Here is a 23,723-nt window from a genome sequence, read left to right on the forward strand (position 1 = left end):
CTCGTAATTTTCACTTTGCATGACTTCATTGAACTGCTGGACCACAAATTAACCAGATCAAACTCCTGCTGTGTGTTTGTGTGTGTGCACTGGAGTCTGCTGCTGCTTAATTAGACTACTAGTAAAGCAGAAAGACAGACACAGAGAGGATTTTTATTTGGATGCCTGTTGTTGTGTGCTGACATCCCTGGAGCTTTAAATCCGCCTTCCCCTCCCCTGGATGGAGATTAGTAAACTCGACGCAGTTGTTTGTGAAAAGCTGCATCGCTGAAACCTGCAGCTTTTGTTTGATTATTTTTGCACTGCAGCGTCGAGCCGTTTTTCATCTCACGTCTGATCAAAGTTCTGCATGCTTACAAACTAAAACACTTTCTGCTGAGCTGTATAGATGTATCAACCTTCTTTAAAAAGAAATCAAAGATTTGATTTAGATGTTTTTCAAATCGACACATTGCAAAACAAAATGTTATCAAGTATTTTTGTTCTAGTTTCTGGTACAAATATCTAACTTGAAATAAGACAAAACTAACAAGTACATTTTCAGCAAAAATAGAAGCTTGTTTAAGTCAATAATTCCTTCCACACTATTTCACTTATAAACATGTCTTGGAAATAATCTGCCTGTGGAGCTAGTCATTTTATTTTTATTGATATTATGGAATAATTTTTTTAAAACAAGATCTTACATCTTGCTGAAAAGTCTTATTTTAAGTGTACAAAGATATTTGCACCAGAATCCAGACTGAGAAAAGGCGCGTTTCACGTGTTTTGAACCATTTGGAGCGTTTGATGCGTCTGACAAATAGACCTGCAACGGAAAACAACGGCTAGAGAGATTCTGAGGCGTTTGACGTGCCTCATTTGGTGCGTTTCCACCAAACACGTTATGAGCATCAAAAATGCGTCCGACGCTTCAGGTTCGACGCATGTGCACTTTGAATGCAGGCGCTTGATGGTGCGGTCACACCAAACACGTTTCGATCATCTGGTTTACATTCAAAGTCTATTTGGACGCGCGTCAAAATCGTTCTAGCCGTTGTTTTCCGTTGCCGGCCTATTTGGCGGACATGTCAAACGCTCCAAACGTGTCAAACGCTCCAAACGTGTCAAACGCTCCAAACGTGTCAAACGCTCCAAACGTGTCAAACGCTCCAAACGTGTCAAACGCTGCAAACGTGTCAAACGCTGCAAACGTGTCAAACGCTGCAAACGTGTCAAACGCTCCAAACGTGTCAAACGCTCCAAACGTGTCAAACGCTCCAAACGTGTCAAACGCTCCAAACGTGTCAAACGCTGCAAACGTGTCAAACGCTCCAAACGTGTCAAACGCTGCAAACGTATCAAACGCTGCAAACGTGTCAAACGCTGCAAACGTATCAAACGCTCCAAACGTATCAAACGCTCCAAACGTATCAAACGCTCCAAACGTATCAAACGCTGCAAACGTATCAAACGCTGCAAACGTGTCAAACGCTCCAAACGTATCAAACGCTGCAAACGTATCAAACGCTGCAAACGTGTCAAACGCTCCAAACGTGTCAAACGCTGCAAACGTGTCAAACGCTCCAAACGTATCAAACGCTCCAAACGTGTCAAACGCTCCAAACGTGTCAAACGCTCCAAACGTGTCAAACGCTCCAAACGTGTCAAACGCTCCAAACGTATCAAACGCTCCAAACGTGTCAAACGCTCCAAACGTATCAAACGCTCCAAACGTGTCAAACGCTGCAAACGTGTCAAACGCTCCAAACGTATCAAACGCTGCAAACGTATCAAACGCTGCAAACGTGTCAAACGCTCCAAACGTATCAAACGCTGCAAACGTGTCAAACGCTCCAAACGTGTCAAACGCTGCAAACGTGTCAAACGCTGCAAACGTGTCAAACGCTCCAAACGTATCAAACGCTGCAAACGTGTCAAACGCTGCAAACGTGTCAAACGCTGCAAACGTGTCAAACGCTCCAAACGTATCAAACGCTGCAAACGTGTCAAACGCTCCAAACGTATCAAACGCTCCAAACGTATCAAACGCTGCAAACGTGTCAAACGCTCCAAACGTGTCAAACGCTCCAAACGTGTCAAACGCTCCAAACGTATCAAACGCTCCAAACGTGTCAAACGCTGCAAACGTGTCAAACGCTCCAAACGTGTCAAACGCTGCAAACGTGTCAAACGCTCCAAACGTGTCAAACGCTGCAAACGTGTCAAACGCTGCAAACGTATCAAACGCTGCAAACGTATCAAACGCTCCAAACGTGTCAAACGCTGCAAACGTATCAAACGCTGCAAACGTATCAAACGCTCCAAACGTGTCAAACGCTGCAAACGTATCAAACGCTCCAAACGTATCAAACGCTCCAAACGTATCAAACGCTCCAAACGTATCAAACGCTCCAAACGTATCAAACGCTGCAAACGTGTCAAACGCTGCAAACGTGTCAAACGCTGCAAACGTGTCAAACGCTCCAAACGTATCAAACGCTCCAAACGTATCAAACGCTGCAAACGTGTCAAACGCTCCAAACGTGTCAAACGCTGCAAACGTGTCAAACGCTCCAAACGTGTCAAACGCTGCAAACGTGTCAAACGCTCCAAACGTGTCAAACGCTCCAAACGTGTCAAACGCTCCAAACGTGTCAAACGCTCCAAACGTGTCAAACGCTCCAAACGTGTCAAACGCTCCAAACGTATCAAACGCTCCAAACGTGTCAAACGCTCCAAACGTATCAAACGCTCCAAACGTATCAAACGCTGCAAACGTGTCAAACGCTCCAAACGTGTCAAACGCTCCAAACGTATCAAACGCTGCAAACGTGTCAAACGCTGCAAACGTATCAAACGCTCCAAACGTGTCAAACGCTCCAAACGTATCAAACGCTGCAAACGTGTCAAACGCTCCAAACGTATCAAACGCTCCAAACGTATCAAACGCTGCAAACGTGTCAAACGCTGCAAACGTGTCAAACGCTCCAAACGTGTCAAACGCTCCAAACGTGTCAAACGCTGCAAACGTGTCAAACGCTCCAAACGTATCAAACGCTCCAAACGTGTCAAACGCTCCAAACGTGTCAAACGCTCCAAACGTATCAAACGCTGCAAACGTGTCAAACGCTGCAAACGTGTCAAACGCTCCAAACGTGTCAAACGCTCCAAACGTGTCAAACGCTCCAAACGTGTCAAACGCTGCAAACGTGTCAAACGCTCCAAACGTGTCAAACGCTGCAAACGTGTCAAACGCTCCAAACGTGTCAAACGCTCCAAACGTGTCAAACGCTCCAAACGTGTCAAACGCTCCAAACGTATCAAACGCTCCAAACGTATCAAACGCTCCAAACGTATCAAACGCTGCAAACGTGTCAAACGCTGCAAACGTGTCAAACGCTCCAAACGTGTCAAACGCTCCAAACGTGTCAAACGCTGCAAACGTGTCAAACGCTCCAAACGTATCAAACGCTCCAAACGTGTCAAACGCTCCAAACGTGTCAAACGCTGCAAACGTGTCAAACGCTGCAAACGTGTCAAACGCTCCAAACGTGTCAAACGCTCCAAACGTGTCAAACGCTGCAAACGTGTCAAACGCTGCAAACGTGTCAAACGCTCCAAACGTGTCAAACGCTCCAAACGTGTCAAACGCTGCAAACGTGTCAAACGCTGCAAACGTGTCAAACGCTGCAAACGTATCAAACGCTGCAAACGTATCAAACGCTGCAAACGTATCAAACGCTGCAAACGTATCAAACGCTGCAAACGTGTCAAACGCTCCAAACGTGTCAAACGCTCCAAACGTGTCAAACGCTCCAAACGTGTCAAACGCTGCAAACGTGTCAAACGCTCCAAACGTGTCAAACGCTGCAAACGTGTCAAACGCTGCAAACGTGTCAAACGCTCCAAACGTATCAAACGCTCCAAACGTGTCAAACGCTCCAAACGTGTCAAACGCTCCAAACGTGTCAAACGCTCCAAACGTGTCAAACGCTGCAAACGTGTCAAACGCTCCAAACGTGTCAAACGCTCCAAACGTGTCAAACGCTCCAAACGTATCAAACGCTCCAAACGTATCAAACGCTCCAAACGTATCAAACGCTCCAAACGTGTCAAACGCTCCAAACGTGTCAAACGCTGCAAACGTGTCAAACGCTCCAAACGTGTCAAACGCTCCAAACGTGTCAAACGCTCCAAACGTATCAAACGCTCCAAACGTATCAAACGCTGCAAACGTGTCAAACGCTCCAAACGTGTCAAACGCTCCAAACGTATCAAACGCTGCAAACGTGTCAAACGCTGCAAACGTATCAAACGCTCCAAACGTGTCAAACGCTCCAAACGTATCAAACGCTCCAAACGTATCAAACGCTCCAAACGTATCAAACGCTGCAAACGTGTCAAACGCTGCAAACGTGTCAAACGCTCCAAACGTGTCAAACGCTCCAAACGTGTCAAACGCTGCAAACGTGTCAAACGCTCCAAACGTATCAAACGCTCCAAACGTGTCAAACGCTCCAAACGTGTCAAACGCTGCAAACGTGTCAAACGCTGCAAACGTGTCAAACGCTCCAAACGTGTCAAACGCTCCAAACGTGTCAAACGCTGCAAACGTGTCAAACGCTGCAAACGTGTCAAACGCTCCAAACGTGTCAAACGCTCCAAACGTGTCAAACGCTGCAAACGTGTCAAACGCTGCAAACGTGTCAAACGCTGCAAACGTATCAAACGCTGCAAACGTATCAAACGCTGCAAACGTATCAAACGCTGCAAACGTATCAAACGCTGCAAACGTGTCAAACGCTCCAAACGTGTCAAACGCTCCAAACGTGTCAAACGCTCCAAACGTGTCAAACGCTGCAAACGTGTCAAACGCTCCAAACGTGTCAAACGCTGCAAACGTGTCAAACGCTGCAAACGTGTCAAACGCTCCAAACGTATCAAACGCTCCAAACGTGTCAAACGCTCCAAACGTATCAAACGCTCCAAACGTGTCAAACGCTCCAAACGTGTCAAACGCTGCAAACGTGTCAAACGCTCCAAACGTGTCAAACGCTCCAAACGTGTCAAACGCTCCAAACGTATCAAACGCTGCAAACGTGTCAAACGCTGCAAACGTGTCAAACGCTCCAAACGTGTCAAACGCTCCAAACGTATCAAACGCTCCAAACGTGTCAAACGCTGCAAACGTATCAAACGCTGCAAACGTGTCAAACGCTGCAAACGTGTCAAACGCTGCAAACGTATCAAACGCTGCAAACGTGTCAAACGCTGCAAACGTGTCAAACGCTGCAAACGTATCAAACGCTCCAAACTTGTCAAACGCTGCAAACGTGTCAAACGCTGCAAACGTGTCAAACGCTGCAAACGCTTCAAATCGCACCATGCTAGACACGTGAAACGCGCCGCAACGCGCCCTCGACATTCAAAGTCTTCACATAGACTTCGAATGTGAACCAGACATGCCTGATGCGAGAAACGCATTCATCACACTTGAAGCGTTGGACGAGTTTTTGACCCGCGAAACGTGTTTGGTGTGAACGCACCTTAAGCTAAATAAACTTTTACTAAATAAAAACAGTAAAATTTTAATAATACATCTAACTCTTGACAAGCAGAACATGGAATGTGGTGAAATAAGATCTAGAAAAAAGAAACCCTCACAGTTTCAGCCGTTTTATGATCATAAACCCACATTTTATAAACAGAAACGAACTTTAAAGCGGTCCAAATCTTTCATGTGGATGTAAAGAGTCTTTGTTCAAAAATCCGGCCTTGATATTTACGCTTTGACCCAAACTGAGGTTTGATCCACGTGATGCTAAAAAAAAGCTGCAGAATTTCTTAATAAAATTAATCTGAATTGCTGCTTTTAAGCGTCAAAAACATTTCTAGACAGAAGAAGCTGTAAGTAGGACAGAAAACAGACTTCATTCTGAAAGTTATGGATATTAAACTTTGGTTCCTATTATTGCAAAGTGTCAAACTTTCTGTCTGGGTGTAAAAAAAAGAAAAATTGAAGAAAAGGTCCAATTAGTCTTGACATGTTAATGGCCTGAGCCTGACTTTCTAAGTGAAGCTGTCTGCTGACTTTGGGGACCCCTCTTGTCCTCGCTGTCTATTCTTTTCTTTTTTTCCTGTGTGTTTGAGTGTGTGCTCTTACTGGGACGAACTCCCACCAGGAATGCTGGACCAAGTCCAAACTCTTTTCTTCAGAAAGAATCACGACCAGAGCAGAGACTCATTAGAAAGGGCTTTATGTTCTCAGAGTCACTTTAGGGGCCCCGGGGCCGAGTGTACGTGTGGCATACATCTCTGTAAAACATATGCAGGGGTGTGTGTGTGTGTGTGTGTGTGTGTGTGTGTGGGCATTATTACTGCGTACTGAAGACAATAACCTGACAACCAGAGCACCCAAAAATTGTACGTAAGTAAGAGTACTAATAATTCAGCATATTTTTACTCAAGTAAAAGTAAAAAGTATCCATCCAAGAAAGTACTCAAGAGTAAAAAAGTATTTGGTTAAAAGTACTGAGCAACTATTCAAACTATCAATGATCTAATACTTAAAAATATAAAGTTAAGTGGAAATTTTGGTGTTTTGAAAAAGAAATGACAATAATTCTTATAAGTAACAAAAAATAACAAAATCAGGTAAAATAATATTTTTCCAAATGAATTTCTTTCAATAGAAAATGTATAAAACTTTTTTTTTTAAACTGCAGGTTTGTCTGTTTCTGGTGAATTTTTGGTTAAAACATGTTTGTTTTTCATTCAGTGGGTAGAAAATCCAGAAGTTTTACTCAAGTAAAAGTAGAAATACTTCATAGTAAAATTACATAGTAAAATGTATAATAAAATAAATTTTCCTAAAAGTACTTTTTTTTACTTCAGTAAATGTAACTAGTTACTAGTCAGCTCTGCTCAGATGTCTGTTTAAAGACGAACTATAACTAAATGATGATCTGGTTAAACCTTCTGCTGATTTAATCTTTTTCAGCATCGATTCCAGTTGAATATTATTTTTGCTGAAGATCCAGTTTTGTTTTGATGTTTTTGTTTAAAATCCTCATTCTGTTTTCATGAAAACAGCCGTTTTGTAGCTTTTATCCCGTTCTAAGAAAACTGTTCATGCTAGAGAAAAATACTCCTAAAAGTACTTTCCCCCCCAAAATAGATACTCAAGTAAATGTAATTGAGTAAATGTAACTAGTTACAACCCAAATCTGTTGACAGCAATTACAAAAATGACAAATGCGTACCATTTTCATGCATTTAAACAATAAGCTTTTTACTTTGGATTTTCGTCTCTGGGTGACAGTTGTTTGAAATATGAATGTTGTTCCGTTGTCAAACATGGGAACATGAGAAAAACCTCTTATTGTTTCCACACTGATGATCTATAAGACATGTGAAATCTGGCTTTATGTTGTTAGGAGTGGCACTTTGTGGTGTCACATTTACCCTAAGAAAGATTTTCCACAGGCAAACCTATCATCACACATGTGGTATACATTCAAATCCGTTTTTCTCCCTCTTTGTGTCATGTAGACATTTCTTAAATAACCCTCGAAGGAGCTTAAGTAATCTAAAGCTTGTGGCTGATCTAAAAAAAACCCCTCAAAAATCTGACATTGTTTTCCCAGCGGCCTCTGATGTCACTTTCCTCCACATGTCAGCTGGACCTGATGTGTTTCTACTGGAGGAAAAGTAAGCAAATCTCCAGCAAAAATACCATTAACAGGGCTAAAAAAAATAAAATGCAGGTAGAGTCATCTAAAGTTGATGCAAGCTTGCACATTTAAATGAGAAAAAATATATTTCAAAAAGAACAGAAGAAACAAGGTGAAGCTCAGCTGGGGTTTTTATAATTTATGTTATAAAATATGTTCTGTTTGGTGTTATATAATCAATACATGAATCTAAAATCTATCAGAAATACAATATATTGCCAAAAGTATTCACTTTTCAACCTATAAACACTTATAAACTTCTAAAATTATGTTGGACTTTTCTGTCTCTTCACACCTGATCAGTCCCAAATCGATTTGGTTCAATTTGGGACCAAAATTGCAACATTTGTTACATTTTCACATTTAGTGGATGTTTAATTTCTCCCTTATTCTTGGTAAAAGACAGTGAGCCATTTCTCCCGCTAGTGCTAAACTCAAACGTTTGTTTTGGTTGTATTTACCCAGAATTCCCTGCGCTGTAGTTCACTTCCTGGTTCTGGAGTGACCTCTGGTCTGTTAAGCTTTAAAACCATAGTTTACTACAACCGGACTGAGATCTAGTGTTGTAGGCAGGCAAACAGTTTCTGTTTCTCTTTTTTGGTTCAGTTTGGTTCACACATCCCCAAACAAGGCAGACCTTCTAGAAAAACGAGCTAGAGTTTGATTAAAGTGGACTAAACCAGGCTGGTGTGAATGCAGCCTGAGGCAGCTTTAGATTTTTTGGTAAGGCGTGATGTTTGGGAAACCATATTTGTGAGGTCAGACGCTAATGTTGGACGAGGAGGACTGCCTCACTGTGTCCGCTCTAATTCATCCCAAAAGTTTTCTGATTGTTTGAATTCAGGACTCTGTGCAGGTCAATCAAGTCCTTCCACACCAAACTCTCTTACCTATCACGGTACAGACCTTGTATATACCGTGTGCTGGTGTACCATCATGTTGAAACAGGAAGTGAACATCCCCAACTGCGCAAACTGAAATTTTCTGTCTGACTTTATCAATCATTTCACTTTTTTGTAATTATTACATAAAATGTCATGCCTGCACCTATTGCACAGAACTTTTCATAAATGTGTGAATACTTTTGGAAATATAGCACATCTACTTCATGAATTCACAAGCAATTAATTAATTTCAACATATAAAACAAAGTTTGTAGCTAGTTTTCTAGTTGCCATATTATTTCAGGGTTCATAAAACCAAACTTATACTGTTCATTGTTCCATAACACTGAAATAAATCTGCTGTTTAAGCTTCAGCAGGAAGAGATGATGGTGGCCATTTGTGATAACAATAGCAACATCAATTAGCCAAAATCCACCAAGGCTTTCTGAAAACAAAGCAACTATTAACTACTTTCACTTGGCAACCCCATGACTCTCACCTCTGGCACCACTGTTTTAAAAGTTCACAGTTTAAGGGAAGAATTATTAACTTGCCATCAGGTTTTCCAGCAATTAAATGTGAAGGGAAAAGTGTATCACAAAGCCAAAACCGTGAGCTGTACGTTTTCTGTGACTGGAAAACATGACTCAGATGCACCTACAGAGAGCTGTAGCTTCATGTTTCAGGATCCGCAGCAGCTTTTCCACTGTAAAGCACCACCTAATGGCTACAGGTGAGAAATTCAAACTCTCCTCATAAAGGTCCTCTGCTGCTACGTCAAAATGCATCAATACTTTTGAATTTTGAGGGAACATTAAAGGGGATCTATTGTGAAACAAATCACATTTTGCTTGTTTTTATACTTCCAGCAGCTGTTTGCTGGTGTCTGGGAAATGGGCCGTTTCAAAAACCTCCTGATTGTTGAGTCACAATCGACGGGTATTAAACCGTTGCCTAGCAACCCAAGTGGTCAGCTGGTTTTACTGCTCTATGCGCTGTACAATGGCTGCTGGTGTGAGTTTGCTGTCGACTTACTATCCAGAAACCACTTACTGCATATTTGTTGGTTGTGCAGGAGGCTCCACTAATGCTTTTCAAAGATGTATGGTTGTATAATTATGCATCTGTTTGCAGCTACTGTAAACATTGAGTTGGGGGAGTGTGGCCAATAGCAGATTACTAGGATTTAAAGTGACAGAATCCTGACCTGTTGAAGAAAGTATCTGTACTGATATGTTATTGTGATGCATTTCCATCAATTATTAGCTTCATGTTGTAGCTAAAACCTCCATTAAACATGTTTAAACTTCCTGGCAGCTCTTCCACAAGCTCACTTTCTGCTGTTAACTGTGTGTGTTTAGTTTTTTTTTTACACATCCTGTTATTTTAAAACCTGACTTAAGTTATTTGAAGCAGTATTTTGCCAAAGATATTCTCAAAAGTCCCTTAATTCTTTGCACATGGAATAGATAAAAATATTAACTCCTGGTAATAAACTGTCAGATCTTCTTTTAACAACATCCACTGTCTAATAAGGGAAATAAAATGTTTCTGATTAACACATTTGGATCTCAAGTGAAGCTAATTTTAATTTAAGAGATTTTGTGCCATGAGAATAAACCACACCAACAGACTCATGGGATTCATAACTAAAAAGAAAACAGAGGTTAAAATGTATTACACTGCTTAGAGCGACCGGATAACAGGGAAATCCAGAACAGGAGTGAAGATTTGAACTAAAAATCATTCAATAAAGTTGGTTTATTATGACAGTTGGGCTTTAATCTATTTAAATAGCACAAATTTAGGCTAGAAATTTAAAACGCTTGTGGATTCATTTGCTAATTTTAAGACTTTTTACAGTGTACAAATTATTTTGGTCAAATTGCAAATGGTATTTTGACATTTACACCTACTAGTTTTCAACTTACTGCTGTAAATGTAAAGTTGGAGGCAGAAACGTTGGCAACTTTTAAGCTGAAAGCAGCTGAAATAGTAGTCAATCACATTTATGGCGTTCAAAGCAAAGCAGGAAAACGACTTTCTCTGTAAGTTGACTGAACATGGAAAAACACTGAAAGACAAAACCGGCTTAATTATCAACAAGTCCTATCAAAACAGAGAATAATCTGGTTGAAATAATTAGATAATTCAGGAAGGCTAACCTGGAAAAGCTGCAGTTGTGATAAAATACTTGTTGCTTTATTGAAAAAAACAACAATAAGAGAGACAACAGCGTCCTAAATGTAACTTCTGAGAGAGCTGATTGATTTTAAACCTGATGTAGATTTGAGGAAATGCATCGTGTCATTTAAAGCTTTTCAAGGTTATAAAACGGTTTAACATAAATTCAGCAGCACCTCAGAGGGATGAAGTTATTATTGTCATTCAAAGTAACAAAATTTTGTCAAACATATCCATTACTTATTGCAAATAACTGAACAACTTTGGATTTGATCATCTATGTAGCATCCAGGAATCCATCAAACTTAACTTGAACCAGACCTAGCACTAAAGCTGAACGTCACGCTTCTCTTTTGGCTTCCAGAGACTGAAACTCTGCATTTTCTTAAAATAATAAACTGCATTTTGATGTTTGTGAGTCAGAAACAAAAACACATCCAAAGCTTTCTCCAAAAGGCCACATTGAGTTGATAAAAACAGGAAAGCTTTTCTTCGTTTTTGATTAACCTCAGAAACTTAGTAGCTTTCTACAGAAAGAAACCTGCAGACTGAGAATGGACAGATCAGCGGCTATTAACTTCCTGATGAGGGAATAAAGGATCCTTTGATTCTTTCATCTTTATTTTTACATTTCTCTGTCTATCCAACACTAAGATTTGGGATCAGATGTGCTGATGCAGAGGAAACTGCGTTATTTACGTCATAAACGCAGCTGTCTCCAGCCTAAAATCAGTCTATAATCTCTTTTAAAAAATCAAATCAGTGAGCCTGAATGAGCTAAAAGGGAGGCCAAGAAGGCAGCATAAGGGCTGGAAAGGAGGCAGGATGTGAAGGCATGGAGCTGAGTGCTGCACCTCTGAACACTGGGTGTGTTTGTGGGTGCACTCGTGGGCGTGAATAAGTGTGTGTGTGTGTGTGTGTGTGTGTGTGTGTGTGTGTGTGTACGGCGCAGGGGGCCTCCGGCGCAGCTACTCTGGAGCCACTTAGGTTTTGGATGGCCGGTATTTAACTTAAGAAAAGCCTGGCTGGGCCGCTTTTCTAAAACAGGCTCAAGGAGAAGCCTTAAAGGGGCAGTAAGATGTGTTTTCCAGGCACATAGTGCCATTTTATAACGCAATCAAGTGAATATGTCACCTTCAGTTGTTATAAAAATGCTATATGTATCAAATCTGATTTAAAATTTCACTTCCTGATTTAACGCCTTGAAATTGGGCCTCTGGGCGATATGGACTTAAAACTTTTCATAAAGACAAAAGTGACATTACTTTGTTTTTAGGTGAATGTAAGGCTGTGAAAGTATGACACAACAGTAACAGCCACACAAGCACAAATAATGCTCTTGGGAAACATTTGTAACACACTTCTTTAGGACAACAGTCACATGAAACGTTTTGATTTATATCACCAAACTGCTCATAATAACTGTATTTAATCACATTAATCACATTGTATTCATAGTTTCATTGGACAAACAGTGGAGAAAATAGTAACACTATCACTTTTGGAAATTATTGTGTCAACGGTAAATCAAAATTCTTGTCATGCCAAGAAATAAATGGCCACCCATAGGCCTCTGTCTCTTTAAGAAAGTCCTGCTCTTTCTGGAGCTCCGCCTTCAGGAAGTCATCACAACATGGCTCCTCTATTAACCCTTTAACAACGATTTCACTGAGAAGTAGCTCATGTAATGAGCTCAGTAGTTCCACCAGATGTTTGCTAATTGCTGCTGGCTAGTCTGAAGGAGCAGAGAGGGGGAGGAGCTATTCCTCAAAGGCGGAGCTAGGTCCAGCCAGGCGTTTTGGAGAGCTGAATGCCATAGAGATTATAGGATTTCTCAAACATGTATGAAAGAATCAAAGCGACACTCCAGGTTTGTTTTTATTATTATTATTATTATTAATTATTATTATTATTATTATTTTGATGAGAAAATAACAAAAACATGAAGCCAAGATCAAAAACGTCAATTTTACTTTATATAGTTTATTACTGAAATAAGGATTAATAGAAGTGTTTGATTCTTCCACCATCATGCAGGCCTGAAGGCAACATGTTTTCAGATTTTTCCCACTGTGTGTTTTATAGTGGAAGAACCAATAAGGAGGCCACAGTGGGTTTTGCAGAATCAGAACCGTTGAGTCTGATTCACCTCCAAAGTTGTTCTCATTTGGCGTCTCATTCCAGGGATTTTTTTTTCTTCTTTTTTAAAATCAATCCAAAAGCGATGCAGTGTCAGCTCTGATGACATGGGAATTTATTACCGGACTGAGTGATATGAAATAACAACAGCTAATTCTAATTTCCATAACCCACCATGTCCAAATTTCCACTGCAGAGTTTCGTTCTTTTTGGGCCAACAACAGAGATGTGATGTTTGTCTTCCAACTCAAGCTTTTTGAAACGAAACGTTTGCTGGGATAGTAAGTGAATGGCTAACCTGCTTTGTTACATGATGTGCAGCCCCAACGGAAAGTTTTCACACTCAATGTTTCCACTAAATGTTGCTTTTCGGGGTTGTGTTAACATGTCTTCCTTTATTGTTTTTGTCATCAATCTGAAAACAATTCTTCTACAAAACAAAGCAAAGGAAAACAATGTTTTTAAGAGCTTTTGGAAAACTTTCAAAACTTGAAAACTAAAATGTTTCCATGTTTGGATCAAAGACTTGGCATTCTTCAACTTCTGAGTTTCTCCCTTGATTGAAAAGGTCAAGAGTAATCAGACTGCACCGCACAGATGTTTCTATTTCCTCAAAGATGCTCAACTTGATTCACGTCCCGATTTGAAATTCAAAGATTTTTCTCAGGATGAAGGTCTAGATTGTACCTTTTTTTTTTTAAGCTTTAAAAGTATTTTTGTGTACATTTTTGTTTTTGCAAGTTTAAGAACTGTTAAGTAGCTCATTTCACATCCTTATTGGTGTAAGCTAACTACCTTGCAGATCAGAAATGAAAGATTTCTAGGGCTGAAACTAATGATTATTCCAGTAATCAATTATTCAATCGATTAATCAGCTTAAAATAGTCAAATTCTGCAGATTTTTCCATTAACCACTAAAGCTTTTATTGCTCAATATTAGAAATACATTAAAAGATGCAAATAACCAAATTTAACTCATTTTCAAATATGAAAATAAAAAATGATTACATAAAATGCCACAACATACATATTCCTTTAGTTTGTAGTTGATCATTTGTAGCAACAGATGCATCTGCAACTAAAAATTTATAGAGAAAGTTTTTTTTATCATCTTAGATGCAATAAATATACATTTTTTGTACAGTTTTGGCTGAATTACTGCTCTGTGTGCGTTGATTGTTTAGCAAATGGACTTTTCTCAGTCTATGTACTCCACTTAACAATTAATCAATTACTAAACCAGATACTGATTATTGAAATAATCGATTAATCACGATTAATCAAATTAATGGTGGTGTACAACAGTTCAAAAACCCGTAAAATTTGGCATTGAAGTCAGAAAATATTCAACACCAGTTGCACTTTCAGCCTTTTATTTGCTTGCTACAGTTGAGCTCTCAACAGTAAATCTAAAAAATAAAAACAGGTTTCAGAAAACATGATTTCAAAGGTGTGATAGCACCCAGTTCATACCAGTGGCTGATGTTACGCACGAAGCCCTTAGAGAGCAATACGAAGACATCATGTTCCTTCAACACGCACACGCCGTCCCAACCAAATATTTTAAATCTTTTTTATTTCTCTTGGAGGGAGTCGTGATAAACTAAACGCAGTCGTCAGGATCGGGTTTGTTTCACGGATTTATCTTTTCCAACAAGTTAATCCAACAGCAAAGATATACTGACTGAGGTATCTGTCCAGCATTTTGTAAAGAATGCGGCCTTGTAAGGGATTCATGTGAACCAGCACATTTAAAAAATTACCCATTTGGGATCCAACTGAGTCAGATTTAAAACCAAGAAACTGAGCTGCTTAGGCTTGGCAGCAGATCCCAGCACTGTAAATATGCATGAACATGAACGCACCGTCCAGACAGGAAACTTCGCAAGAGATCCAGGGGTGTGATACAGCACCTTGCAGGAGTGATCAAGCCTCTCAGACTTGTTCAGTGTTAACTTTCAAAGTCACGAAACATGATTTTAGGGGTTTAAAATAAGGATTGTTTCTCCAATTGAATTTTCTGTATTTCTATGCAAAATACCTTAAACTCAATTAGACTGGATGATAAGCAAATGTGAACCACGACGTTTAAAGAGAACCCGTTACGTAAAATTCACATTTTGCATGTTTTTATACTTCTATTTGAGTGTATACTGACTGCTTTAAAAAAGCACCCAGCTGTTATTTGGCAATAAGTTACTGTTTTTTGGTATCTGGAAAATGAGTCGTTTCAAAAAACCTCCAGAATGTGACGCTACCTAGCAACCCCAGCCAGCCCAGCCTGTCACCTAGCAACCCAATCGACAGCTGACATTTGGTCAGCTGGTTTTACCGCTGTACTCAGCCTTTTGTTTTTGGCAATGTTTTTTGGTGTCTGGAAAATGAGTCGTTTCAAAAACTTCCCCATTGTTGAGCCACAATCGACAGGCACTGTGCTGTTACCTAGCAACCCAAGCGGAGCTCCAGCACATTCGGTCAGCTGGTTTTACCGTACTATGAGCTGTACAGTGGCTGCTGGAAAAGAACAGTGTATTGTTGTTGACTTAACATCCAGAAACCACTTAATGCATGTTTGTTGGTTGTGCAGGAGGCTCTACTTTTGCTTTTCAAAGATGTATGGTTGTGCAATTGTGCATCCATTTGTAGCCATTTCAAGGTGTGAGTGTAAACATCGAACCGGGGTTGTGGCCAGCAGCAGATTATTTGAAGTTAAAGAAACAGGAGTTCAAAGTAGGGATAAACTTACAAAAGAATCTGACTATCTAAAAATTATTTTGTGCAAATAAAAAGTGGACATATTTTGTTTAGACCAAAGACCAATACTAAGCTGTTCAAGGCAGCACAATAGGTCACCTTTAAGTCTTCCCATGATTGTATTTAGGACTAAACTTTGACAGGGCCATTCTAACATACGAGTATCTAAATCTAAATCTAAACAATTCTACTGTAGCTCTGGCTGAATATTTTAAGAAAAAGTCCTGATAGAAGGTGAAACTCCAACTCTGTCTCACACCTTTTGCAGCCTTAACAAGGTTTTTCTTCCAGAATCTCCTGATATTTTTCTTCACTCATCTTACAGTCAACTCTAGCCATCTTCCCCACATCATAATGCTCACCCTACCTGCCAAGCAGAGTCCAAAGATGGTCAGCAGAACCAGGACGTACAAGGACACAATCGCATATTTGATGGCAGACAGGGAGTTCAGGAGACTGCAGTGCTGGTCCTGCTTCCTGCGGCGCTTTGCGCACACTAAAACAAAAACAAACGTTGAAAAATATTTTGCACTTTCAGATTAAGACGACATAGAAATCTACTGCTGGTTTGTAGCTGAAAAATGACTAATTATAGAAATTTATTGCAACATTTTTGACTATATGCATAAAACGTGAAAATTGTACTCAAGTAAAGTTAGCACTACTGCAACATATTTTTACTTTTAGTAAAAGTACAAAGTAACCATCCAAACAAATTACTCAAGTAAAACTATTTGGTAAAAAGTACTGAGTAACTGATCAAATCATGATTTAATATTTAAACATTTAATAATGAGATGAACCAAAATATAAAGTAAAGTGGACATTTTGGTTATTCAGATAAGTAACAAAAATGACAAAATCAGGCAAAAACAAATTTCAAATTAGTTTCTTTCAACAAAAACGTTTAACAAAAACTGCAGGTGTGTGTCTGATTCTGGTGCACTTTTGGTTAAAACATGTTTGTTTTTCATTCAATAGGTATAAAATCCATAAATGCCACTCAAGTTAAGAGTAGCAATACTTCGTAATAAAGTTACTCAAGTAAAAGTAAAAAGCACAAAAGTTACTCTAGTAAATGTAACTGAGCAAATGTAACTAGTTACTACCCAGCTCTGACTATGAGGGAATACATTTCCATCACAGGAAACGAAGCAACACGAGGCGATCCACTCAAAACTACAACCACGATCTTCATCTTCTGACAAAATCTCTGCATTACTTCACAACCAGCATCAAATTCTGCTGCATGAACTGCACACACTCACTGAGGAGCCATTATTAACCGTCCTCTCCGGGTCAGACGCAGGCTTGATAAAAGTGACACGTGATTACGATGAATTATGGAAAAGCTGTTTCTGTGTCTGTGTGTTGGAGGGCTGGGCGGGACGCGGCGTTGATGGAAACGCTCGCCTCGGGTCAAGAAGATGAATCAGTTTCAAACCTTCTTATGGAATCACATTCTTCATCTGTAACTAGAACCGGACTCAGACTTTTCCTCTCTAAAGTGAAATCATGCACAGAACTGCACATGTTTATCTGACTGGAGAAATTCTTTATTGGAGCTTAAAGTTGGAATAATTGGATCTCAAAGAGTTTGTACCAGATTTGCTTTATAAAAAAGTTTGACTTGCTTTATTTGAAGAAAGATTAAAAGCAGATTGAATGCATAAGCTGCATTTCCATTGCAAATGTGCACAAAACATTGTCGATATTCTACTAATGTCGAAAAACACAATTTTGCATTTGCAATGTTTTCATTAAGTAGAAAACACAATTAAAAACAAGACTAAAAAATACTTGGTATGATTTTGTGCTTTTGTAGTGCAATGTGTTGTGAAAACAAGTGGCATTGTAGTGAAGATGGCCTCCACTGGGATTTCATACGGTCATAATTACGGTCATCTGTGTCCGAACTTTAAAACAAAAACAGGGCCGTGGCAGTCCATCAACGAATGCTGGTGGACTGGTGTTGATGCACACACACATTAACTTTCCCCTCCGTGATGAAAAGCACGCGCAGCCACGGCGTAAGACAAACACAGCTGGCTGAGACGTGTGTTAGTCACACGGCTGGAATGTACAAACAACACGCTGGTCGGCTTCTTACAGAAACGGATTAGGATTTTTTGTGACAGTAGGCAGACAGGAAGGAGGGCGAGGAGAGAAGACATGCAGCAAAGGTCACCAGGACCGGGAGTCGAACCCCCGACGTCCGCCTCCAAACCTTACTAACCCCCTGCGCCACCGCAGCACGCCCCAGAATTCAGATTTTTAAATCAGAATCAAAATGGTTTAAATTAATTATGCACCATCAGGCAAATCAGGTCTTAAATCTCAAATCTACCAATAACAATTAAGAAACAGATGTGTGATTATTTTCATATTCTAACATAATTTAGATACCTAAGAATGTTTCGGTATTTATTTGGATTTTGGCAGAGAATTAGACTTCTGAGTTTAAAGTCAGAATTCTGAGTTTACAGTGAAAATGTTGAGCTTAAGGTCAAAATTGTGAGATTAAAGTCAAAATTCTGAGATTAAAGTTAAAATTCTGAGATTAAAGTTAAAATTCTGGGATTAAAGCTGAAATTCTGAGATTTAAGTCTAAATTCTGAGATTACAATTTAAATGTTGAGTTTAAGTCAAAATTCTGTAAAACAAAGAAAAAAGTCAGAATTCTTTTTTTATTGACCCTTATTGCCTTCCGTAGATTCTTCATTTTTAACAGGCCAGTCTTAAAACCAAAAACTGTAGGAAGAAAAGCATCGTAACCATGCAGACAGAGCGGAAAGTAAAAGCAGCAGCCACCTCAGGAGAAACTCACGTGTGCAGTTAAAGTTTTAAGAGTTTAGGGCAAATCGGACTTCTGATTTATGTCAGGACCGTATTCCTTCACTTCCAGTGTTATATAACAAACTAAGAGCAGGGAGGCAGGGTTGTGCTCTTTGCATAAACACTTAAAATTAATCGGCCTGTTTTTCATCCAGAAAATTACCTCATTTATGCTGCTTTTTTCTTCGACCCATAAATTGAAAATCTTTTAATAAGCATTTTTATTTACTACTGGCACAGCTGGATTTGTATTTGCTAATGGATTTCTTCTATTTATTTCATTTTTCTGTCACGCTTAAATGTCTCTGATCATTAAATTACTTTTGATATCGGATTACAGTTATATTATTCCTAATAATGATGCAATTTATTACGGAAAATAAATATATGCATACCAATGTGGCGCTATGCAACAACATAATTACCAGTTAAATCAACAACTGAAAGACTGCAAAAACTAGGAATGATTCATTTACAGTTCAGTGGAAGATTTCTCCATTTGATTTGATTTATTTATTTTCTTAGCTTGGATGGCCTGGTTCAGGTCATGCTAAAGCATCTTACCGGGACTTAAGTCCAGAACTGGACTAAGCCACTCCAAAAACTAGAAATTAGAACTAAGAAATCATTTAACTCTTTCAGGAAGTAACTCAATAGATACTAGATAATCAAAACTATGCTCATATCGTGAATCATTTTTAAATTAACCAATGTTTTCAAGTTTATTTCTTAAGAATTTAATTGGTTTTTACTTCTAATTTTAAATGATTACTGTAAATCACTCTACTTTTGAAATTTGTCATAAATCATAGGTCATGTACGTTGTTATACATGTTAACTGTATTTTTTAATCTCTTCCATCAACTGTTTTCTGATTTCTTGTGTTCACTGCAAAAACACAGAATCTTACCAAGTAATTATAGTCTAGTTTCTACTGCAAATATCTTAGTGCACTTAAAATAAGACAAACTAACTTACAAGTTAATTTTCAAGAAGATATAGGAGCTTGTTTTAAGTCAATACATTCTTAATGCTGATGAAAAAGGTCTAGTTCCGCTGGCGCCGTTACCTAGCAACGACAGCCAAGTCAAAGCCTGTCACCTAGCAACCCGCTGCTAGTTACATTGGGAGATTTTTCACTAAAAACATGGGAACAAATATCATGTTATAAGTGAAATTATCTGGAAACTTTCTCCTCAATATTAAAAAATTATTGACTTCAAACAATCTGCTATATCTTCCTGAAAAGTTACTTGTTAGTTTTGTCTCATTATAAGTGAACGAAGATATTTGCACTAGAAACTTAGTAAGGTTTTGTGTTTTGTTTTTTCACACACACCTTCCATAAAGTTCACGTTTAGCCTGTCAGTCCACACAATATTTTTATAAAACTTTTAAGGTTGATCAAGATGTTTTATTAGCAAAAGAGAGACGGGCCTTCGTGGTCTTTTGAATCAGAAGCGGCTTTGGCATTGGGATAATTTTCACCATCTGTTTCTTATTTTTATATCATGAACACCAATTTTAGCTGAAACACACTGAACCAGCCTGGTTTGGAAAGGTCTAAGAAACACAAATCGTGATTTCTAAAATATTTACTCAAGTTATCTTTACTGAATTTAAAAGTTAGTTAGATGCTAAGAGTGTTATGAAAAGGCAAAAAAGGTGGCAAATACATTTTCACTTCACTGTAAATAAGTAACTAAGTCAGACATTTAGCTAACTGAAAGGTGACATCATAAGTTTAACTTCTTGTATAGCCCAGATGGAGAATATTTAGTGAAGGGTTCCCAAACTGTGGCCCAGGGGACATTTGCGGCCCTTTGATTGAAAATTTTACCCGTCCAGCATAGGTGCTTGATGAGTTTTTTTTATTTGCAATCAGGGTAAAATTATTACTGACATAATCTTCTTACAATGGAAAATGTTTAGTACAACACAAATCTTTTTATAATTAAGCATTTAGAACAAATGTTTAGCCAGAAACTTTTACTAAAAAGTCCCCTTTGCTGCACACAAATCAGCTTTTTCTGCTTTATTAAATTTGGCTAAACATAGCAAATGTTTTGAAAAAAGTGACCCAGTTGTCACACTGAAAATAATTTGTTCAATCGAGCCAAAAAAGGTGAAAACTACCTGCATTTATTTTAATACAGAAAACATCCAAAATCCTTCTTTTGGGTCTATAACGAATGAGATAAAAAGAAAAGGCAACTTTATTTACTTGATTTTTAGCCCACAAATACTTTTGACTCAAACTTTAGTCACCCCTTACTTAGTGTAAAGAAAATATGTTTCTTTGTGACTTTAGCTTTCAGTTTGTTATCTGAATAAACTGAAATGAATGCCAACAAGTTCTCCAGTTGATGTTAACTCAAACTTTCCCAGCAAACCGGCCAAGCTGCAGGGTGAAACCTGAGAATATTAAATCTGCGAGTTCGTTCAGCTGCACCTCGCCTCACAAATACAGATGTCATTTCTGGACATTTAGATGACCAGAGCCAGAGGAGGACCAAATGCCAAGAACATGATCGCATCCCGTCTTTTTTCCAGCAGTTTTAGACTTGGACTTCATCTGAGTTAGATGATGACGGTGGGTTTTTTCTCAAATCACAAAGTTTAAAAATCTCCTAATGAAACTCAAAGAAAATACCTTATCGTTAAAAGCAGAGATAAATTAATCTCACCCATTTACAATTATTAAGTAATTTCTATAATTTTGATAAAATATAAAGTTTCTTACCTTCATCACAAAGGTTGAGTTTGGACAAGTTGTGTCCATCGTAGACTTCCTCATACATGGAGCTGCTCTCTCTTTCCTCATTTGTGCTCAGATACATGGCTTTGTTTTCCATCCCCTCCTAAACTAAAGAAACAATAATATGAGTCAGTTAAAACACCTCCTATGACCTACACTGCAAAAACACAGAATCCTGCCATTAAATTCTGGTCTGGTTGCTGGTGCATATATGTTAGTAAACTTAAAATAAAAGAAAAAATGACTTATAAGTAACTTTTCAGCTTGTTTTAAGTCAATGATTTCTTAAAATGGTTTATTTCATTTATAACAAGGGAAAAAATAAGTAAATAAGTAAAATTATCTGCCAATGGAACTAGGACTTTTTCATCAATATTAAGAAATGATTCAATTAAAAGAAGCTCCTATCTAGTAAGTCATTTTTCTCTTATGTGAACTAGCAACTAGATCCAAATTTAATGGCAAAATTTTGAGTTTTTGCAGTGTGGAAATAGTAAAAAACTAACAAAAAAATTAATTAATTCCCACTTATTCTGAAAACAAACTTTTATGTGTGCTTATTAGTTTAGAGCACAGAGGTCAAACTTTGTTTATGTGCATCAGGGTTTTACTTTAACAATATTTTAGATGTGAAGTTTGTCAAAATGTGTTTATTTATCCTTTGAAGTTATTTTGTTTAGTCAAGTAATTGTTTCCCCAGACATTTATTGGTGTTTTAAGTTTTGTTACGCTGCTCTTGGCAGTTGGTGGTTACCATAGCAACCAGTAACTGATAGCTCCGCCCCTTTTTGCTGTTGCCGTTCTGTAACGGTGGAATGTATTAGGATCAGAACTGTGTTTCTTTACAGCACAGGTGTCAAACTCCAGGCCTTGAGGGCCGCAGTCCTGCAGTTTTTAGATGTGCCACAGCTACAAAACACTGAAATGAAATGTCTTAATTACCTCCTCCTTGTGTAGATCAGTTCTCCCAGCCTTGCTAATGACCTAATTATTCTATTCAGGTGGTGCAGCAGAGGCACATCTAAAAGTTGCAGGACTGCGGCCCTCCAGGACTGGAGTTTGACACCCCTGCTTTACAGGTATTATATCTTAACATATATTTCAGACAAATGTAGTCATACACAGTGTTTCATAAGTAATTTTGGTATGTTAGCAGCAGTTAGCATTTAAAAATGCTAACTGCTGCTAACTGCTCATTGGGAGCTATTGCTCTGTAGTTTGTTTATGGTTGTTTATTATATTTTATTTAATGTTTATGGGCAGAAACTGCTGGACTGATTTTAACCACCAACTTGATTTCATAAATTCAATGAACCTGAATGTGTTTGTTATGAAAACAAACTACTGAACTTTTTTATGACTGTATTTTTGTGTTTTTATGATGTAAAGCACTTTGAAATGCCTTGTTGCTGAAATTTGTAACACAAATAAACTTAATTAATTGATTGATTTAAAACGATTACATTCTATTTATCTTGAAGCCTCATTCCCTGTATTTTCACTAAACTGAAACCCATTTAAAACAATAAGCCATTTTAAATGCTGAATGTTATTTAGCATTAATTTTAGCAGCCGGTGTTCTCTAAATTGAGGATTTAAAGTTAAAATTCAGTTAAATAAAACATTAAAATCAAATTTAAATGTTTTCATGCAAAATTAAAGGAAAAATATGTGTTTTTTAAAAATATATAAATGCCTTACAGGTGTATTTGGCTTTTTATGAGCATGTTTAATCGTGTGCAGCTTCTTGTTTTTCTTCTTCATTACCCTCTGCAGAGGCTAATGTGATAGGCCATCTGTGAAAGCTCTCATCATCACTACTCAGTTCAAACTACAACAAACTTTCAGACTCACACCGAAAAGTCCAACATAAGCAAACAGAAGGAAATCCTGGTGCAGTAAAAACTGTATCTGCCTCTAACCCAGAGTTGAGCAATTTGTCCTTCTGCCAGTTTGGTTGGACGCTAGCTGCAGATTAGCTCCAATCCATCTGTTTGGCTCTTCAGAAGATATAAAACCTGAATGAAATCACATGTTTAAACGAGCAGAGAAGTTGGTCAAAGAGTGATTTACCTTTCATAGCAACCAGGAGGGAGGAATGTGAAGCATGGCGGCTACCGCTAACAATATTACGTCACATCAGAAGTGGTGTGGGCGGCCATTTGTAAAGTTACACAGTCAGAAATGATCAGCAATATTTTGGGCAATTTAGCTTGTCATAAAAGACAAAAATTGTGGTTCATTTCTCAATGACATATTTTTACAATCTTTTATACATATCACAGTTTCAAACTAAATATTTAATTACAAAATATTTAGCTTCTAGCTAAATATTTATGTCTGAGCTAAATATTTAGTTTGAAGTTAAATGCTTAGCTTCAACTTTAAGTAAATTTTACTTTGTTATCAAACTGAATATTTATCTCATGAACCAAATATTCAGGTCAGAGTTA

General features: G+C 38.4%; 1 protein-coding gene across 2 annotated transcripts in view; it reads right to left on the minus strand.

Moving 5' to 3' along the window:
- The window catches only part of scara5 (scavenger receptor class A member 5), a 79,098-nt gene that overhangs the window by 48,341 nt on the left and 7,034 nt on the right, over positions 1-23,723 (minus strand). Inside the window, exons 2-3 of one of the 2 annotated variants that reach the window (XM_023348290.1) lie at positions 21,256-21,373; positions 16,045-16,173 (exon numbers count right to left, since the gene is read on the minus strand). In XM_023348290.1, the coding sequence (XP_023204058.1) occupies positions 16,045-16,173; positions 21,256-21,367 (241 nt within the window). In that variant the 5' untranslated portion in view covers positions 21,368-21,373. Of the gene's footprint in view, positions 1-16,044; positions 16,174-21,255; positions 21,379-23,723 lie in introns of both variants that reach the window. The other variant, XM_005803426.2, reaches the window with a different exon arrangement.

The sequence above is a fragment of the Xiphophorus maculatus genome, chromosome 15, assembly GCF_002775205.1.
Source record: "Xiphophorus maculatus strain JP 163 A chromosome 15, X_maculatus-5.0-male, whole genome shotgun sequence".
Lineage (NCBI taxonomy): Eukaryota > Metazoa > Chordata > Actinopteri > Cyprinodontiformes > Poeciliidae > Xiphophorus > Xiphophorus maculatus.